The sequence below is a fragment of the Micromonas pusilla genome (assembly GCF_000151265.4).
Source record: "Micromonas pusilla CCMP1545 genomic scaffold MICPUCscaffold_2, whole genome shotgun sequence".
NCBI classification, from domain to species: Eukaryota; Viridiplantae; Chlorophyta; class Mamiellophyceae; order Mamiellales; family Mamiellaceae; genus Micromonas; species Micromonas pusilla.
The window spans coordinates 19,333-35,879 of NW_003315883.1; the positions used below are offsets into that span (position 1 = coordinate 19,333).

Genomic DNA, 16,547 nt, shown 5'->3' on the forward strand with positions numbered 1-16,547 from the left:
TGTGATGACGCCGACTGGACGCGAGCGCGAGTGTGGTACAGTAGGGCCCTACTCGTGGAGCCCACATCCTCTTCTGTCACTCTGAGAACTGAGCTCCTATCAACGACCGCGGGGTCGCGCCCTTTGAACGACACGCCTCATAAAGAATTGATCGATGGCGCTGGGTTCAACGCGCGCGATCAGAAGAATCACGATATTTTATTTCTCGCCGTCGATCGAACGAAGCGTCGCGTCGATCGAACGCGTCAGTCCAACGCGCGCACGAGCTTCATCGCACGCCGTACCTCGCGAACGCACATCTCACGCCGTACCTCCTACCAATGGCCGCCGCCGCGATGCCCGTCGCCGCTCCCGTCCTCTCCGCGCGCGCGTCTTTCCGCGGATCCTCGAAATCATCGGTTCGCCGATCGACCGCGAAAGCCGCCGCGACGACGACGCGCCGCCGCGTCGCGACCGCGACGACGTCGGAGTACAAGGTTCGTCAGCGCGTCCGCGCGCCCCGCGATCGTCTATCGTCCGCGCCGCGACTCCCACGCGGCGTCGCGCGCTCGCGCCGCGCGCGGTGTCGCGGCGTCGCCGCGCGCGACCGCGAGATCGCCGCGACCGTCGCCACGCGATCGATCGCGCGGGAAAGAAAAAAAAATGCGTTCTGATTCACACTGGTTCCCATACAACCCCGTCGGCGTGGTGAACGCCGATCCTTAAGGACTTTTCCCGGACTCTCTCTTCGCCCATCCCTCGCGTTCAACGCCCGACCGCGACGCCTTTCAACCCCGCTTCTGACGCCTTTCAACTCCACTCCTCTCGCCTCTCGTCAATCACACACGACACAGGTCGCGGTCCTCGGCGCCGCGGGCGGGATCGGCCAGAGCCTCTCCCTCCTCCTGAAGATGAACCCAATGATCGCCCAGCTGAACTTGTACGACATCCAGGGCACCCCGGGCGTCGCCGCGGATCTCAGGCGCGTTCGTTCTCCTCGCGCTGGTTCCCGTACGACCCCGTCGGCGCGGTGAACGCCGATCCTTAAGGACTTTATCTCCCGGCGCGTCTCTCCGCCCAGGGTCCCTCGCTTTCAATCCCGACACCCCTCGGCGCCTTTCAACCCCGCTTCTGACGCCTTTCAACTCCACCCCGATATCATCGCTCGTATGGAACGACGCTCAGCCACACGAACACGCAGACCAAGGTGACGGGCTACGCCGGCGCCGATTCGCTCGCCGACGCGTTGAAGGGCTGCGACCTCGTCATCATCCCCGCGGGCGTCCCGCGCAAGCCCGGGATGACGCGCGACGACCTGTTCGAGATCAACGCCGGGATCGTGAAGACGCTGTGCGAAGCCGTCGCGGCGAACTGCCCGGGCGCGCTCGTGAACATCATCAGGCGCGTCGAGTCGTCGCGGGACAATATATATTTCTCACCGGTTCCCGTACGACCGCGATCGCGTGGTGAACGCCGATCCTTGAGGACTTTTCCCGTCGTCACTCTTCACCCGCGCTTCCCTTTCAACGTTTGACCGGTAAGACGTTCGACTGACCGATCGCTTCACCCTCGATGCACCACAGCAACCCGGTCAACTCCACCGTGCCCATCGCCGCGGAGGTGTTCAAGAAGGCTGGCACGTACGACCCGAAGAAGGTGCGTTCTATACACTGGTTCCCATACGACCCCGTTGGCGTGGTGAACGCCGATCCTTAAGGACTTTCGCCGGCGCATCTCTCCGCCCACCCCTCGCTTTCAATCCCCGCCCTCGATGCCTTTCAACTCCAACCGACGCCTTTGAACTCCACCCCGACGTTCAAGGTCTTCGGCGTGACGACGTTGGACGTCGTGCGCTCGAACACGTTCGTCGCGGAGGCGAAGGGGCTGGACGTCAACGACGTCGACATCCCGGTCGTCGGCGGACACGCTGGGATTACGATCCTGCCGCTCCTGTCTCAGGCGCGTTCTGTGGATGATAGTACCGCGCCGGTCCCCGTACGATTCCGTTCGCGCGGTGAACGCCGTTCCTTGAGGACTTTATCATCTCCCGGCGGTCGTCTCTCTCCGCGCACCACCCCTCGCTGGTTTCAATCCCGACGCGCACGCCTCGACGCCTCACAACTCCGCCTCTGACGCCTTTCAACTCCACCCCGACGTTCGCTCGTATGGACGATTACCCTCGACCCTCGTCAGTCGTACCCGGCGACAAAGTTCGACGCGGATGAGCTCGAGGCGATGACGGTTCGCATCCAAAACGCGGGCACGGAGGTCGTGGAGGCGAAAGCCGGCGCGGGAAGCGCGACGCTTTCCATGGCGTACGCCGCCGCGAGGATGGCGGAGGCGTGCCTGCGCGGGCTCTCCGGCGAGGCGCGTTCTGTTACCGCACTGGTCCCCGTACGACGGCGTTGGCGTGGTGAACGCCGATCCTTAAGGACTTTTCTTCCCGACGGTCGTTTCTCTCCGCCCAGGGTCCCTCGGTTTCAATCCCCGACCCTATGACGCCTTTCAACTCCGCTTCTGACGCCTTTCAACTCCACCCCGACGACGCGATACTTCCAGGCGGACGTCTACGAGTGCTCGTACGTCGCGTCCTCCGTCACGGAGTTGCCGTTTTTCGCGACCAAGGTGAGGCTCGGCCCGGGCGGCGCGGAGGAGGTTCTGCCCGTGGGCGATCTCACCGAGTACGAGAAGGGGTGGCTCGAGAAGCTCATCCCGGAGCTGAAGGGCAGCATCGACAAGGGCATCGCGTTCGCGAACAAGTAAGTTTCCGTCGTTTGATCGATCTGATGAGGAGGAGTCCTTAAGGATCGGCGTTCACCACGCGAACGGGGTCGTATGGGAAGCAGTCTGCCCATCTGATCGATCGACGCGCGGGATGGATGACGGACGAGAAGGACGCGTCCCGTCGTCGCGATCTCGACGCGAAGACGCGATCGGAGAGCGACGCGCGCGTCGAGCGCGGAGTGTTGTGGTGTTTATTCTACTGATTTAATTAAACAGATGGATTATTCGGATTCGAACGCGTTCGCATTCGCGCGCTTCTTCGCCGAGACGAGACTACCTTCTTCTATAGATTCTACGCTTCTACTAGTCAACAGCCGTCGCCGTCTCGCGCCACGCGACGTCGAACGGGCCCGCGCCGACGCCGCGCGCGCGCTCCCTCGCGCGCGCGAGCTTCCGCTCCTGCGCGAAGACGTCCTTCGCGAGCGCGACGAGCGCGCGCGCGCGCGTCCCGCGCGCTGCGTCCGCATCCGCGTCCGCGCCGTCGCCCGCGCCGTCGCCGTCGCCGTCGCCGTCGCCCGCGAGCACGATCGCGGCGCCTCGCTCGCCCCACGCGCGCGCGATCCTCGCGCGTCGCGCCTCCTCCGTCCGCGCGTCGCCGCCGCGCTCGAGCGCGCGAAACGCGTCCTCGGCGAGGACGACGTCGGCGACGACGACGTCGGCGACGACCTCGCGCGGCGCCGGCGGCGGCGCGCGCGCGACGTCGAGCGCGCGCGACGCGTCCGCGACGTCGTCGCGAGCGCGCGCGAGCGCGCGCTCGCGCTCGCGAAGGCGCGTCGACGCCGCCTCCGCGCGCGAGAGCGCCTCGCGCAGGACGCTCCCGCGCGTCGACGCGCCGCGCCGCGCGGACGCGACGAGCGCGACGAGCGCGTCGCCGTCGTCGCCGCCGCCCCCGCGCATCCGCGCGCGTCGTCGTCTCATCTCTCGTCTTCCGCCGACGGCTCGCTGCGGCTGCTGTGTGCACTGCCTACTGCTGCTGAGGTCGTTCCATACAAAAAACGTGCACCGGTCAGTTGAAAGGGAACGCGATCAAGTGTTGAAACCGGGCGATGGGTGAAAAATGTTTGAGGTGCGAAAAAAAAAGCGCGCGGCGCGCGGAGCCTTTTAGTCGGCAGAAATACAAATAATCAGTGCTCGGCACCCCCGCGCGATCCGAGCGAGTTTAAACCCGAAACCACGGTTAAACGAGGCGCCACCTGTCGCGATCGTGCCAGGTGGCATCCACCTTACCCAAAAACCAGCACCGCAGCAGCGAGGGCGATCGGCGCGCCGTCGCGCGCGCATAACGAGTCGTCGCACCGCACGCGAACGTCCACGCACCATGCAGGCTGTCACCATGAACACCACGCTCGGCCTCGGCCTCGGGCTCCGCGCGCGCGCGCGCGTCGCCGCGAAGGCGAAGGCGACGACGCTCTACGGCGCGCGGGTCGTTGGGAAATCGTCAGTCTCCATGCCGGCGACGCGCAAGGCGACGCGGCCGTCCCCCGTCGTCGTCCGCGCGTCCGCGGAGCCGCTCCTCGAGGCGCCGTTCAAGGGCATCAAGGACGACATCGCGGGCCGCGCGCCGGTGTACCTCGACGATTTCAAGCAGGGGCTCAACGGCAAGGCGCTGGTGCGTCGTCGTCGTCCAGTCAGTGCCGTCGTCTTTTCGAACCGCGATCTTCGCGCGATCCGAGACGTCGGATGATTTATTCTCGCCCTCTTCCTCCGTCTCCGTCTCATCCTCATCCTCGTTCTTCTCGCACTGGTTCCCATACGACCGCGTTCGCGTGGTGAACGCCGTTCCTTAAGGACTTCCTCATCGTCCCGTCGTCGTCGTCGTCGTCGCGCGACCCATCCGCTCCTCCCGCCCGCGCCCGCGCGACGCCGTCGACCCGTCCCGCCGACGTCGAGGACGCCCCCCTCCGCCGGTGTGATCTGATGATCTGAAAATGATCCGACGTCCGTCCCTCTGCTCCCATCACGCAGGCGTCCGTGTGCTTCCTCTTCTTCGCCGCGCTCGCGCCCGCGATCGCCTTCGGCGCGGTCCTCACCGGCGCGACCGCCGGCATGCTCGGCGCGACCGAGGTCATCGTCGGCACGGCCATCGGCGGCATCATCTACGCCATCGGCTGCGGTCAGCCGCTCTCCATCCTCGCGTCCACGGGTTCCGTCGTGACGTACACGGCGATCCTCTACACGACGTGCATGCAGTACGGCCTTCCGTTCTTCGGCACGTACGCGTGGATCGGGATCTGGACGTCCGTGATCCTCATGGCCGTCGCGGTGACGTCGTCGTCTAACCTCGTGCGCTTCTTCACGAAGTTCACGGACGAGACGTTCGCGTGCCTCGTCGCGTGCATCTTCTGCGTCGAGTCCGCGAAGAAGATCATCTCCATGTTCTTCAACCCGGCCATCTCCGGCACGCTCGCGCTGTCCTCCGCGCTCATCGCGCTCGTGACGCTCTACGCCGGTCTCTTCCTCTCCGGCCTGAAGCGTCAGCCGTACGGCCCGGAGGCGATCCGTAACATCGTCTCCGACTTCGCGCCGACGATCGCCGTCGCCGTCGGCTGCGCGTTCGCGTCCTGGCTCACGGCGACGTACGGCCTGTCCCTCGACGCGCTGTCCCTCCCGGCGTCTCTCGCGCCGACCGCGGCGCGGTCCTGGGTGATCGACATCTTCGCGGTGCCGAACTGGGTCAAGCTCGCGGCGCTCGCGCCCGCGCCCGCGTGCGCGATTCTCCTGTACATGGACCAGAACATCACGACGCGTCTCGTGAACAACTCCGTCGGCCTCAAGAAGAAGGCGGCGTACCACCTCGACATGTTCTGGCTCTCGCTCATCACCGCGGCGACGTCCATCTGCGGCCTCCCGTGGATCTGCGCCTCCACCGTGCACTCCATCACGCACGTCAAGTCGCTCTCCGACACGAAGGTGAACGAGGCCACCGGCCGCGAGGAGGTCACCGGCGTGATCGAGTCCCGCTGGACCCCGCTCGTGCTCAACATCCTCATCGGCTGCGCGATCCTCTACCTCAAGCCGATCCTCGGCCAGATTCCGATGTGCGTCCTCAACGGTCTGTTCTTCTACCTCGGGCTCTCCGCGATGAGGGGCAACGAGTTCATCGAGCGCGTGTTCATGTGCATGATCACGGACTCGAAGAAGATGCCGAAGACGCACCCGCTCTCCGCGGGCAACGACCGCGCGACCGACCTCGGCACGCTTAAGAAGTTCACGTACATGCAGATCGCGTGCCTCGGCGTGATGTGGTGGATCAAGGGCTCCCCCGCGGCGATGCTCTTCCCGATTCTCATCGCGGCGCTCGGGCCGGTGCGCATCGTCGCGGGCAAGGCGGGGTGGTTCTCCCAGAAGGACCTCAACAACCTCGACGAGCAGGTCGAGACGGACCCGGGGTACGTCGCCGCGTAAGCGGTACGCTGATGCATGATTGATCACGCATCATCACGAGTAGACGCGCGGTTTGGCGGCGGCGACGCGAGCGGCGGCGGCGGCGGTTTGGCGGCGGCGGCGGTTTGGCGGCGGCGGCGGCTCGACACGATTCATTCCATTCACGTTTTTTTTTTCACCCGGCGGCGTAGGACTAGTCAAAGGTTCTGTTTGTCAAGACGACTCCGACGGGTCGTGGGTGGGCTTTCTTCTGCTCGCATGCGCGCGCGTTAGCATCACTCCTGACCCAGGGCTACACACATCGCGCGTACGACTCGCACTGTCTCATCCTCCCAAGGCGGTTCGGTTCTTCTATCGCGTCGACCGATCGAAATAGGGCCCGCCTATCTGTCGCAAAAACGCGAGCTACCCATAGCTACGCGTCCGTCGCGCCGCCGCCGCCGCCGCCGCCGTTTCCTCGTTCCTCCGCGTCCAGCCAGGACGCGTATTCGTCGCCTTCGTCGCCGCCGCCGCCTTCGTCGCCGCCTTCGTCGCCGCCGCCGCGTTCGAACCGCGCGCGTCCGATCGCCGCGGCTGAGACGTACCCGAGCGTCGCTGCCGCGGCCAAGACGTACCATCCCCAACCCAACGACGTCTCCACGTCGAAACACGAGTCGACGCCGCGCATCCCGGGAAGGATATCCGCGCCGCCGCCGCCGTTCTCCTCCGCGGATCGCATCCGACGTAAGACGTCGTCGACGCCGTCGCACGCGTCTCCGAGGATAAACGCGGCGAATCGTCGGATCTGCGTCGCCGCCGCGAGCGCGGAGACGACGAAGACGTCCAGCGCGCTCCACGCGCGCGAAATCTCCGCGGCGACGACGAGCGCCTCGCGGAGATTGACAATCTTTCGCCGCGGCGGAGATTCCGCCGACCGGCGGCGCGATTCCCGGCCGCCGCGATTCCCGTCCGCGGCGCGAGCGTCCGAGCCGTCGTCGTCGTCGTCCGACGCCGCCGCCGCCGCCGCCGGCCGCGGCGGGAGGGAGAGCGCGAGAAGCGCGGCGAAGAAGAGCAGCGAGAGCGCGGGCGCGAGCAGCGCGAACGCGAAGAGCGCGACGGAAGCGGCGGAAGAGCGTCTTCGAGGCCAGCCCCGCGTCGTCGTCAGCGACGTCAACGAAAACGCGCGCGGGTTGGCGACGTCGTCCGCGTTCGCCGCCGCCTGCGTGGGTGAAGCGATCGGTCAGTCGAACGACTTACCGGTCAAACGTACGTTGAAAGGGAAGCGCGGGTGAAGAGTGACGACGGGAAAAGCCCTTAAGGAACGGCGTGCACCACGCGAACGGGGTCGTATGGGAAGCAGTCTCACCGCCGCGGCGTCGGCGCCGTTCGCCGCGGCGACGCGCAGGGCGAACCCGGCGAGGCCCTCGAACTCGAACGCTATCGATCGCGCGCGCGCGCCGACGACGAGGAGGAGGAACGACGCGCCGATCGCGACGCCGACGACGCGGCGTCGGACGTGTCGGACATTACGTGTCGGACGGGCGTCGGACGCCGTCGCAGCAGCCGCCGCCGACGACGACGACGCGCGGACGTCCACTCTGTGCGCGTGCGTCGCGACGTGACCGAGCAGCAACGACGCGATCGTCGCGAGCAAAAACGCGTGGAAGCCGTACTTTTGGTCGACGGTCACGTCGAGGGTCGTTCTATACGAGCGAACGTCGGGATGGAGTTGAAAGGCGTCAGAAGCGGCGTTGAAAGGCGTCATAGGGACGGGGGTTGAAAGCGGGGGGACCCTGGGCGGAGAGACGCGCCGGAAGAAAAAGTCCTTAATAAGAAACGGCGTTCACCGCGCGAACGCGGTCGTCATATATGGGACCAGTGTAAATATGAACGCACCTGAGACTGTTCGCCGACCCGTGACCGCCGTCGCCGCCGTCGTCGCCGCGGAGCTCGAGATGGAACTGAAACGCAGCCTGGAACAGGATCATCACGAACGCGTCCACGAGCGACCACTTCCCGTGCGCGTCGAGAAACGTCAAGACGCGACCGCGAAGACGAAGAAGCCGCCGCGCGTCGTGGCCGCCGCCGCCGCTGAGGATCGTTCCATACGAGCGAACGTCGGGGTGGAGTTGAAAGGCGTCAGAAGCGGAGTTGAAAGGCATCGAAGGCGGGGATTGAAAGCGAGGGACCCTGGGCGGAGAGAGACGACGGCAAAAGTCCTTAAGGAACGGCGTTCACCACGCCGACGCGGTCGTATGGGGACCAGTGTGATGATAGAACGCACCCGCCGCACGGAACGAACCACGACACGAGCATCGCGCCGAGCTTCAAATACGGCCATCCCCCGGAGAAGACCGCGATCAAGCTCGCGAGCGCGTACGCCTTCGCGCGCCACATCTCCGAGACGGTGTTCACGAGCGAGAACTCGTACAGCGGCGGGAGCTCCATCGCCGCGATCGTCGCCGCCGCCGCGCCGCCGCCGCCGCCCGTCGATGTCGATCCTCCTCCGCCGCCTTCGTCTCTCATGAGGGCCACAGCGAGTTTCACCGTCGCCCCGGTCGCGGTGTTCGACGAGACGAACAGCAGGACGTTGGCGCAGAGCAACAGCGGCAGCGCGACGCGGAGACGCGGCGGCGTGCGCGGGGAGGTGAACAGCGAACATCCGTCGTCGTGACTGGTTCCCATACGACCGCGTTCGCGTGGTGAACGCCGTTCCTTAAGGACTTCGTCGTCGTCGCCGCCGTCGTCGTCGTCGTCGTCGTCGTCGTCCGCGTCGTCCGCGTCCTCGTCCGAGTGCTCGAAGCGCGCCGCGAGCAGCGGCGCTTCCGCGTCGCCGCCGCCGCGGCGCGTCGTCCGTCGCGAGAGCGACGGCCGCGCGACGACGACGCCGCCGACGACGCTATAAAAAATCGCCGCCGCGACGGCGACGCCGGCCGACGCCGCGGCCGCCGCCGACGCCGCCGCCTTGACGCGTTCCCCCCCCGGCCCCGACCCCGTCCTCGAGGACAGCGCGTCGCACGCGCCGTCGTCCCGGTCCCTCCGCCGCGCCGTCTCCGACGCTTCCCGCAATCGCTCGTTCGCGGCGTCCCTCCCCGCCGCGCCGACGCGCGAGGACGCGACGCGCGACATCGCGTCCGCGTACCGCGCGGCGGCAGCGTCGAAGACGACGGCGACGGCGTCCTCGACGTCGCGCGCGAGACCGTCCACGTCATCGTCCATGTCAGCATCGCCGCCGCCGCGCCGCTCGCCGCGCACGCGCACGCGCTCGATCCTCCCGAGCGCGGACAGCGAGCTCAGCTCCAGAGTCGTCGCGACGCGCGAGAGGACGCACGCGGGGTCCGCACGTTGCCTGTAGGGTCGTTCCATACGAGCGATGATATCGGGGTGGAGTTCAAAGACGTCAGAAGCGGAGTTGAAAGGCGTCGAGGTGTGTCGGGATTGAAACCGTGGGACCCTGTGCGGAGAGAGACGCCGGGAAAAGTCCTTAAGAAACGGCGTTCACCACGCCGACGCGGTCGTATGGGGACCAGTGTACGGGACGCGCCTCGCGCCGAGTGCCGAGAGCGCGTCCGCGTCCGCGAGCGCGCCGACGCGCGCGGCGATCGCGAGGTCCGTCCACGACGCGTTCACGCGCACGACGTCGATCAGCGGCGGCGCGCGCGTCCCCGTGCCCGTGCCCGTGCCCGTGCCCGTGGCCCTCGGCGTGCGGCGCCGCGCGGCGGAAGCGGCGGGGAAGATCGCGTTGACGCGAAGCGTGCCGGTCGCGCGGATCGTCCCGTGGGGGCGCGTCGCCATCGGGATCGCCGTCGCCGACTCCGGGTCCGGCCCCGTCGTCGTCCACCGCGCGTCGTCTAGCCCCGCGACGCGCGCGTCGAGGACGGAGACGGTCAGAACCGCGCCGCCGTTTAACACGACGCGCCACGGCGGCGGCGCGTCGGGAGCGTCGCCGCCGGGGAGTGAGCGCGAGGGAAGCGCGAACGCGCCGAGCGCGCGATGCGCCGCCGCGCGCGCCCGCGCGATCGGATCGTCGGAGGACGCGTCGGACGCGTTGTGTGTCGGACACAAATGTCGGACATCGTCGCTGCTCCTGTCGGACGTGTCGGACGTGTCGCACGGCGCGGCGGCGGTGACGGCGTCGAACGCCGCGCGTCCGAAGAATCGCGCGAGCGGCAGCGCGGGCGCGTCGCGCCAATCCGCGAACGACCTCGAGCTCGATTTCGGCGGCGGCGTCGGGTCCGGCAGATCTGGCGGCGCCGCCGCCGCGCGTCGCCAGCCGTCGCCCGCGGCGCGCAGCGCGCCGCTCGCCGCGTCGATCGCCGCCGGTGCGGCGGTCGAGCACAGCGCGGCGTTCGCCTGCGACCCCACGACGTTCTTGAGGATCCCCGCGAACGGCCGCAGCGCGCCCGCGCCGTCGCCGGAAAAGGACAGCTGAGGGTCGAGGGTCCATACGAAGCGTTATTGTCGGGGTGGAGTTCAAAGGCGTCAGAAGCGGAGTTGAAAGGCGTCGAGGCGCGTCGGGATTGAAAGCGAGGGACCCTGGGCGGAGAGAAACACACGCCGGCGAGCAAAAGTCCTTAAGGATCGGCGTTCACCACGCGAACGGGGTCGTACGGGGACCAGTGCGAGGAGATAAAACTACGCGCCCGAGTCACCGTCGCCGCCGACTCGCACGCGTCGAGCGTCAGCGCGACCGGGATCGTCGGCGGCGGCGCGTCGTCGCGCGCGTCCACGAACGACGCGCGAACACTCGCGCGCGCGTCGCCGATCGTCGCGCGCACGCGTCCTCGCGTCGTTCCCGTCGCGACGCTCTTCGCGGTCCACGCGCCCTCGCACGCGCACGCGACGCCGGAGACGTCGAGACGCGCCCACGCGCCGAGATCTCGCGCGTCGGCGTCGGATGGCGCGCTCGCGGCGAGCGCGCCGACCTCGAACGCGCCGCACTCGAGCTCCGTCAACGAGACGGTCACGAGCCCGGAGAGCGACGTGGACTGCGACGGGATGGACACGACGAGCCGTCGGAGCCACGCGCGGAGCCAGTCGTCGGGGGAGATGGTCAACTCGTCCTCCACCACGCCGAGTTTTGAGGATTCTCCCTCCGCGCCTCCTCCTCCTCCTCCTCCTCCTCCTCCTCCTCCTCCATCGCCGTGCTCCCCGCGAACGTTCGCGACCTCGACCTCGCCGCCCGCCGCGGAGACGAGGAGGAGGAGCGCGAGGAGCGCGAGGAGCGCGCGCGCGCGCCGCGACGACGTCATCGCGCGCGCGGCAGGCACTCTGCGCCGCTGACGCGACATCGGCATCGTCGTCAGTTTTGCTGAGGGAATAAATACAAAACAGTTCTCCGGTCAGTTGAAAGGGGATGCGATCAAGTGTTGAAACCGGGCGATGGGTGAACAACTTTTGTATAGAACGCACCTGAGTTCGGGCGCGCGCCCTCGGAAGAGACCAGCCAGACCACCCCGCGCGGCTCCCATGGCGACCGCGGCGTGGACCGCGTCCCCGACGCGCGCGCTCGCTCCCTCGCGCCGCGCGTCGTCGTCGTCGTCGTCGTCGTCGTCGGCCGCGTCCTCCTCCTCCTCCTCCTCCTCCTCCTCCTCCAGATCCTCCTTCAGACGCTGGCGTGGGGGCTGCCGAACGCGCCTCGCTTCGCGGATGGCGCGCGCGACGTCGAAGCGCGACGACGACGACGCCGCCGACGCCGTCGCTACATCAGAGAACGTCGGGGATAAGGCCAAGTCAGCGCTCACCGAGCTGGTGGTGCGGCCGTTCACGTCGTTCATCGTCGAGCGCGTGCTGTCGCCGCTGTACGAGACGCGCGACGCGAAGCGCGACGAGTGCGGCCCGGGGATGTACACGGATCCGCGCACGGAGACGTGCGTCTTCATATGTCGCGAGGTGCGTGATTTTCACACTGGTTCCCGTACGACCGCGTCGGCGTGGTGAACGCCGATCCTTAAGGACTTTACTTCCCGGCGTATCTCTCCGCAGGGCTTCGCGTTCGACGAGGAGACGAGAACGTGCAAGCCGGTCGTCTCGGGCGCGCGCGCGAGCACGATCGACGGGTTCGGCGCGTCAACACGCCGAACCCGGAGAGGGGACAACGCGCGCGCGGCGGCGGCGCTCCCGGGGAAGATCGAGGCGCGTTCTACCTGTATTACCACACTGGTCCCCATACGACCGCGTCGGCGTGGTGAACGCCGATCCTTAAGGACTTTATCTCCCGGCGTCTCTCTCCGCCCAGGGTCCCTCGCGTTCAATCCCCGCCCTCGACGCCTTTCAACTCCGCTTCTGACGCCTTTCAACTCCACCCCGACAACGACGCTCAGCGACGCCTCTACGCGCACGACGGCGAGGGGATCGTCGATCGCTTCGTGCGATTTTTCGTCAACAAGCTCACGGGCGCGGGCGGCGACTGCGACGTGGGTTTCTTCTACGACCCGGCGACGCGCGCGTGCGTGCCGATATGCAAGCCCGGGTACGTGTACGATCCCACGGTGAAGAAGTGCGTCGCCATGGAGGACGAATTGCGGACGTAACCTTAAGGTTACAGTAGTGTGATGCGAGCAGCCGAGAACGAACGCGATTCAATCTACGCGCGAGAACGGCATCGCGCTCATCATCGCTAATACGGACTGTGACGCCGCCGCCCGCGGTCGTGGTATTCCGTCTCCGCGCTCTCGCTCCTCGCCGCCTTCCCGCCGCCGCTCGACCCATCCCCACCCCCCGCGCCCCCCGCCGCGCCCCAGAGCACGACCCTGGAATCCTCCCCGCCCGTCGCCGGCGCGGCGGCGTCGGCGTCCCAGTCCCACAAGACGCACGCGCGAACTGTGTCATCGGGCCGATCCGTGGTGCGAAAATACGAATACACGCGTTCATCGGTCAGCATCGATCAAGAAGGGACCGACCGACGCGATCGAGTGTGTGTTGAAACCGAGCAGAGGGACGCCGGGTGAAAAAAAAACAACGCGCGCGTAGGGTCGGTCAGAACAGGACGCGAGGAATGAATGGGCGGAGAGAGACGACCCAACGCCGGGAAGAAAAGTCCTTAAGGATCGGCGTTCACTGCGCGAACGGGATCGTACGGGGACCGGTGTGAGATGAATAAAACGCGCCTATGTCCGCGTGCCCGCCGTCCAGCACGCGCGTCGGCGCCGCGAGCTCGCACCTGGCGACGTCCCCGGAGCCGTCGCGCGGGGGAACGATCGGGAACAGTCCGACCGCGCCGTCCTGCGTCCCCGCGGCGACGACGACGGACGACGCGCCGTCTCCCTCTCCCTCGCCGGGCCTCACGCGAAAGCAGCCCAAGAGGTAATCGACGCCGCGCGAAAACGACGACGACGCGGTCGCGTCGCTCGAAGCGCCTCAGGGTCGTTCCATACAAAGCGAAGTCGGGGTGGAGTTGAAAGGCGTCAGAAGCGGAGATGATAGGCGTCGATGGCGGGGATTGAAAGCGAGGGACCCTGGGCGCAGAGAAACGCCGGACGAAGTCCTTAAGGATCGGCGTTCACCACGCCAACGCGGTCGCATGGGGACCGGTGTGAGGTAGAACGCGCCTTGAGCCGCCGCCGAAAACGCCGCCGCTCTCGTGTTCGGGACGTGCGCGAGCGTGGACCCGAGCGTCTCGAGGTCCGCGCCGGCGTCGAACGCCCACGCGTCCTCGTTCCCGGTGAGCACCCACGCGATGGAATCGGCGTCGTTCGACCCGGCGGCCTGTTGAACGCGGAGGAGTTCAAAGGCGTCGGTCGAAAGGCGTCAGAAGTGGAGTTGAAAGGCGTCGAAGGCGGGCGTCGAAACCGAGGGGTGGCGGGCGGAGAGAAACATACGCCGGGAAGAAAACCCCGAAAGTCCTCAAGGAATGAAGTTCACGACGCGAACGCGGTCGCACGGGGACCGGCGTAGTACCTCGCGTCCGCCGCAAAACCCGAGCTCGACGATGGAGCAATCCGTCGTCATCACGCACAGGAGTCCGTCTTCGTCAGGGTCGTTCCATACAAGCGAACGTCGGGGTGGAGTTGAAAGGCGTCAGGTGGAGTTGAAAGGCGTCGAAGGCGGGGATTGAAAGCGAGGGGTGGGCGGAGAGAATCGCCGGGAAAAGTCCTTAAGGATCGGCGTTCACAACGCGAACGCGGTCGTATGGGGACCAGTGTATAGAACGCACCTTCGTCGTCGACGTCCGCGGGGCACCCGCCGACGTCGAAGACGCACGCGAGGCCGTCCACGGACGCGGTGAACAGCCGGTTCCGTCGCGTCGGCTGGAACCGCACGCGCGTGACGTCCTCGCTGTGCGCGTCTTCAAAGGCGCGGAGACCCTCGCGCGTGCGGCGGTCCCTCGCCGTAAGGTCGCATCGGGAGAGAAAAAAGTCCTCAAGGGATGAAGTTCGCGACGCGAACGCGGTCGTATGGGAACAGTCACGCGTGCGTTCATCAAAGCCAGGTGAGTCATCGACAAATATACGTTTGTGGCATGGATGACGAGAAACAGGGCGGGAGAATCAGACAGGCCCTGCCAAAACACGATCTGATTCGTCCATCCCGCGACCACGAGATGATCGCCGACTGATGAGGGCCATTCCATACAAAAACAGTTCACCGGTCAGTTGAAAGGGGCCCACGCGATCAAATGTTGAAACCGAGCGGTGGGTGAAAAACGATTGCATCGAACGCACCGCCCCCCGCCGTCGCCGTCGCGAATCCACCCGTCGCGCGCGTCGCGAACGGCGCGACGTACGACGCGCACGGCCTCTCGCCGCCCTGCCGCAGGTCCCACGCGCGAATCGTCGCGTCCGCGCTGGACGTGAGCACCGTCCACGGCTCCGACGGGATCGGGAACGCGCAATCCGTGACCGCGCCATCGTGCGCGGAGAGCTCCGTGACCGCGCGCAGCTGAGGGTCGTTTGATTGGTGGGTGATGTGGCGGGAAGTGATGTGATTGGTTAGTTATTTGATGACGTGGATGTTTCATTGGACGACAGTGACGGAGAGACACGCCGGGGAAAGTCCTTAAGAAACGGCGTTCACCACGCCGACGCGGTCGTATGGGGACCAGTGTAAATATAAACGCGCCGTGCCGAGATGGCCTCCGCCGCCGCCTCCGCCGCCGAAATCGCCGCCGCTCGGGGCGTCCCCGCGCGCGTAGATCTTCACCGCGTTCGTGGAGAGCGACGCCGCGAGGTGCGCGCCGTCGGGGCTGCGGCGGGGGAGGGGAGAGGGAGGAGGAGGGAGGAGGCGCGTCGGCGCCAGAGATCGATCGACGCGCGCAGATCGAAGGGTGGGTGGGACGTGGGGAGGGACCCTAACTAAACGCGCGCGGACGGACCTCGGCGCGAGCGCCATGACGTAGCACGGGTCGTGGCTCGGCCCGAACGCCGCGACCGTGGTGCACGCGGGCGCGAGCCTCGAGGGCATCGCGGCGACGACGAGGCGGCCGCGCGCGGCGCGGGAGTCGAGCGACCGCCGCGCTGTTCGATTCGTGTCGCTGCGCTGCGGCCCCGAAGTTATTATTACTTCCGTAAAAGTTTTCTTCCGTTTTAAACAACCGTTTTTCACCCATCCCTCGGTTTCAACATTTGATCGCGTCCCGTTTCAACTGACCGAGGAACCGCGGTCTCGGGGTCTCCGACGGATTTCCGTCTCGGACGACACGAAACGAAACGGGGGGAAACAGCTGCAGTGCGCGTCGGGAGATCGCGTCGCGCGCGCGCGAAGCCGCGGCATGGACGCGACGACCGCGCCGCCGCAACCCGCGCGGTCGCCGTGGGAGCTGCTCGAGCGATGGGCCAGGGAGGACGGACGAACGTGGGGGAGGACGGACGACGGTGGGGACGGGGACGGGGACGGGGACGGGGACGGACGGGGACGGGGACGGGGACGACCGTGGGGATTCCGCCGACTCGAACGCGCGCGCGTCGCGAGCGACAGATGCGCGCCGCCGCGAAACGCGCGCGCGCCGCCTCCGCCGGGGCGACGACCGCTCGCGCTCGCGTCTGACGACGTCCTCCGTCGCGGCGGCGCGTCGAGCGTCGTCGCTCTCACGGGCGAGCGCGCGGAGGCGGCGTCGAGGGAGAAACCACTGGACGCGTCGCTCCCGCGCCGGATCTCAGGTGCGTTCTATATTACACTGGTCCCCATACGACCGCGTTCGCGTGGTGAACGCCGATCCTTAAGGATTTCGCCCGGCGTGTCTCTCCGCCCACCCCACGGTTTCAATCCCCGCCCTCGATGCCTTTCAACTCCTCCATCTGACGCCTTTGAACTCCACCCCGACGTTCGCTTCGTATGGACAATTACCCTCAGTGACGACGGGCCACGACCTCGAGCGATGCCTCGTCGCGGAACCGATCGCGCGGGGCGCGATCGCCGCGCGCGTTCGCGCGCGGACCGCGCGCCGCGTCGTCTCCCTCGCGGTCGACCCGTCGAGGCATCGC

At 67.1% G+C, this 16,547-nt stretch overlaps 8 protein-coding genes across 8 annotated transcripts; 3 read left to right on the forward strand and 5 right to left on the reverse strand.

Moving 5' to 3' along the window:
• The first annotated feature begins 268 nt into the window (after positions 1-268).
• Positions 269-2,991, forward strand: MDH (malate dehydrogenase). The gene is made up of 7 exons (XM_003055784.1): positions 269-476; positions 834-961; positions 1,165-1,380; positions 1,563-1,635; positions 1,801-1,938; positions 2,173-2,346; positions 2,539-2,991. The coding sequence occupies exons 1-7, from the start codon at positions 321-323 to the stop codon at positions 2,740-2,742; spliced, it is 1,089 nt and encodes a 362-aa protein (XP_003055830.1). The 5' UTR covers positions 269-320; the 3' UTR covers positions 2,743-2,991.
• Positions 2,992-3,066: 75 nt separating this feature from the next.
• On the reverse strand, positions 3,067-3,681 carry MICPUCDRAFT_38303 (uncharacterized protein; the record flags this gene model as incomplete). The annotated part of the gene is made up of 1 exon (XM_003056174.1): positions 3,067-3,681. One exon carries the CDS (start codon positions 3,679-3,681, stop codon positions 3,067-3,069), a length of 615 nt encoding a protein of 204 aa, XP_003056220.1.
• Positions 3,682-4,051: 370 nt separating this feature from the next.
• On the forward strand, positions 4,052-6,447 carry AE_2 (anion exchanger family). The gene is made up of 2 exons (XM_003055785.1): positions 4,052-4,372; positions 4,729-6,447. Exons 1-2 carry the CDS (start codon positions 4,082-4,084, stop codon positions 6,166-6,168), a joined length of 1,731 nt encoding a protein of 576 aa, XP_003055831.1. The 5' UTR covers positions 4,052-4,081; the 3' UTR covers positions 6,169-6,447.
• Positions 6,448-6,562: 115 nt separating this feature from the next.
• On the reverse strand, positions 6,563-7,891 carry MICPUCDRAFT_54981 (uncharacterized protein; the record flags this gene model as incomplete). Its single annotated transcript, XM_003056175.1, has 2 exons — positions 6,563-7,345; positions 7,397-7,891. The coding sequence occupies 2 exons, from the start codon at positions 7,889-7,891 to the stop codon at positions 6,563-6,565; spliced, it is 1,278 nt and encodes a 425-aa protein (XP_003056221.1).
• Positions 7,892-7,952: 61 nt separating this feature from the next.
• Positions 7,953-8,288, reverse strand: MICPUCDRAFT_54982 (uncharacterized protein; the record flags this gene model as incomplete). Its single annotated transcript, XM_003056176.1, has 1 exon — positions 7,953-8,288. One exon carries the CDS (start codon positions 8,286-8,288, stop codon positions 7,953-7,955), a length of 336 nt encoding a protein of 111 aa, XP_003056222.1.
• Positions 8,289-8,346: 58 nt separating this feature from the next.
• On the reverse strand, positions 8,347-11,423 carry MICPUCDRAFT_54983 (uncharacterized protein; the record flags this gene model as incomplete). Its single annotated transcript, XM_003056177.1, has 3 exons — positions 8,347-9,475; positions 9,629-10,554; positions 10,779-11,423. 3 exons carry the CDS (start codon positions 11,421-11,423, stop codon positions 8,347-8,349), a joined length of 2,700 nt encoding a protein of 899 aa, XP_003056223.1.
• Positions 11,424-11,595: 172 nt separating this feature from the next.
• MICPUCDRAFT_54984 (uncharacterized protein) lies at positions 11,596-12,720 on the forward strand (the record flags this gene model as incomplete). Its single annotated transcript, XM_003055786.1, has 2 exons — positions 11,596-12,018; positions 12,450-12,720. The coding sequence occupies 2 exons, from the start codon at positions 11,596-11,598 to the stop codon at positions 12,657-12,659; spliced, it is 633 nt and encodes a 210-aa protein (XP_003055832.1). The 3' UTR covers positions 12,660-12,720.
• MICPUCDRAFT_54986 (uncharacterized protein) lies at positions 12,688-15,528 on the reverse strand (the record flags this gene model as incomplete). Its single annotated transcript, XM_003056178.1, has 6 exons — positions 12,688-13,484; positions 13,632-13,833; positions 14,026-14,093; positions 14,282-14,486; positions 14,773-15,006; positions 15,133-15,528. 6 exons carry the CDS (start codon positions 15,526-15,528, stop codon positions 13,183-13,185), a joined length of 1,407 nt encoding a protein of 468 aa, XP_003056224.1. The 3' UTR covers positions 12,688-13,182.
• Between the last annotated feature and the right edge of the window lie 1,019 nt (positions 15,529-16,547).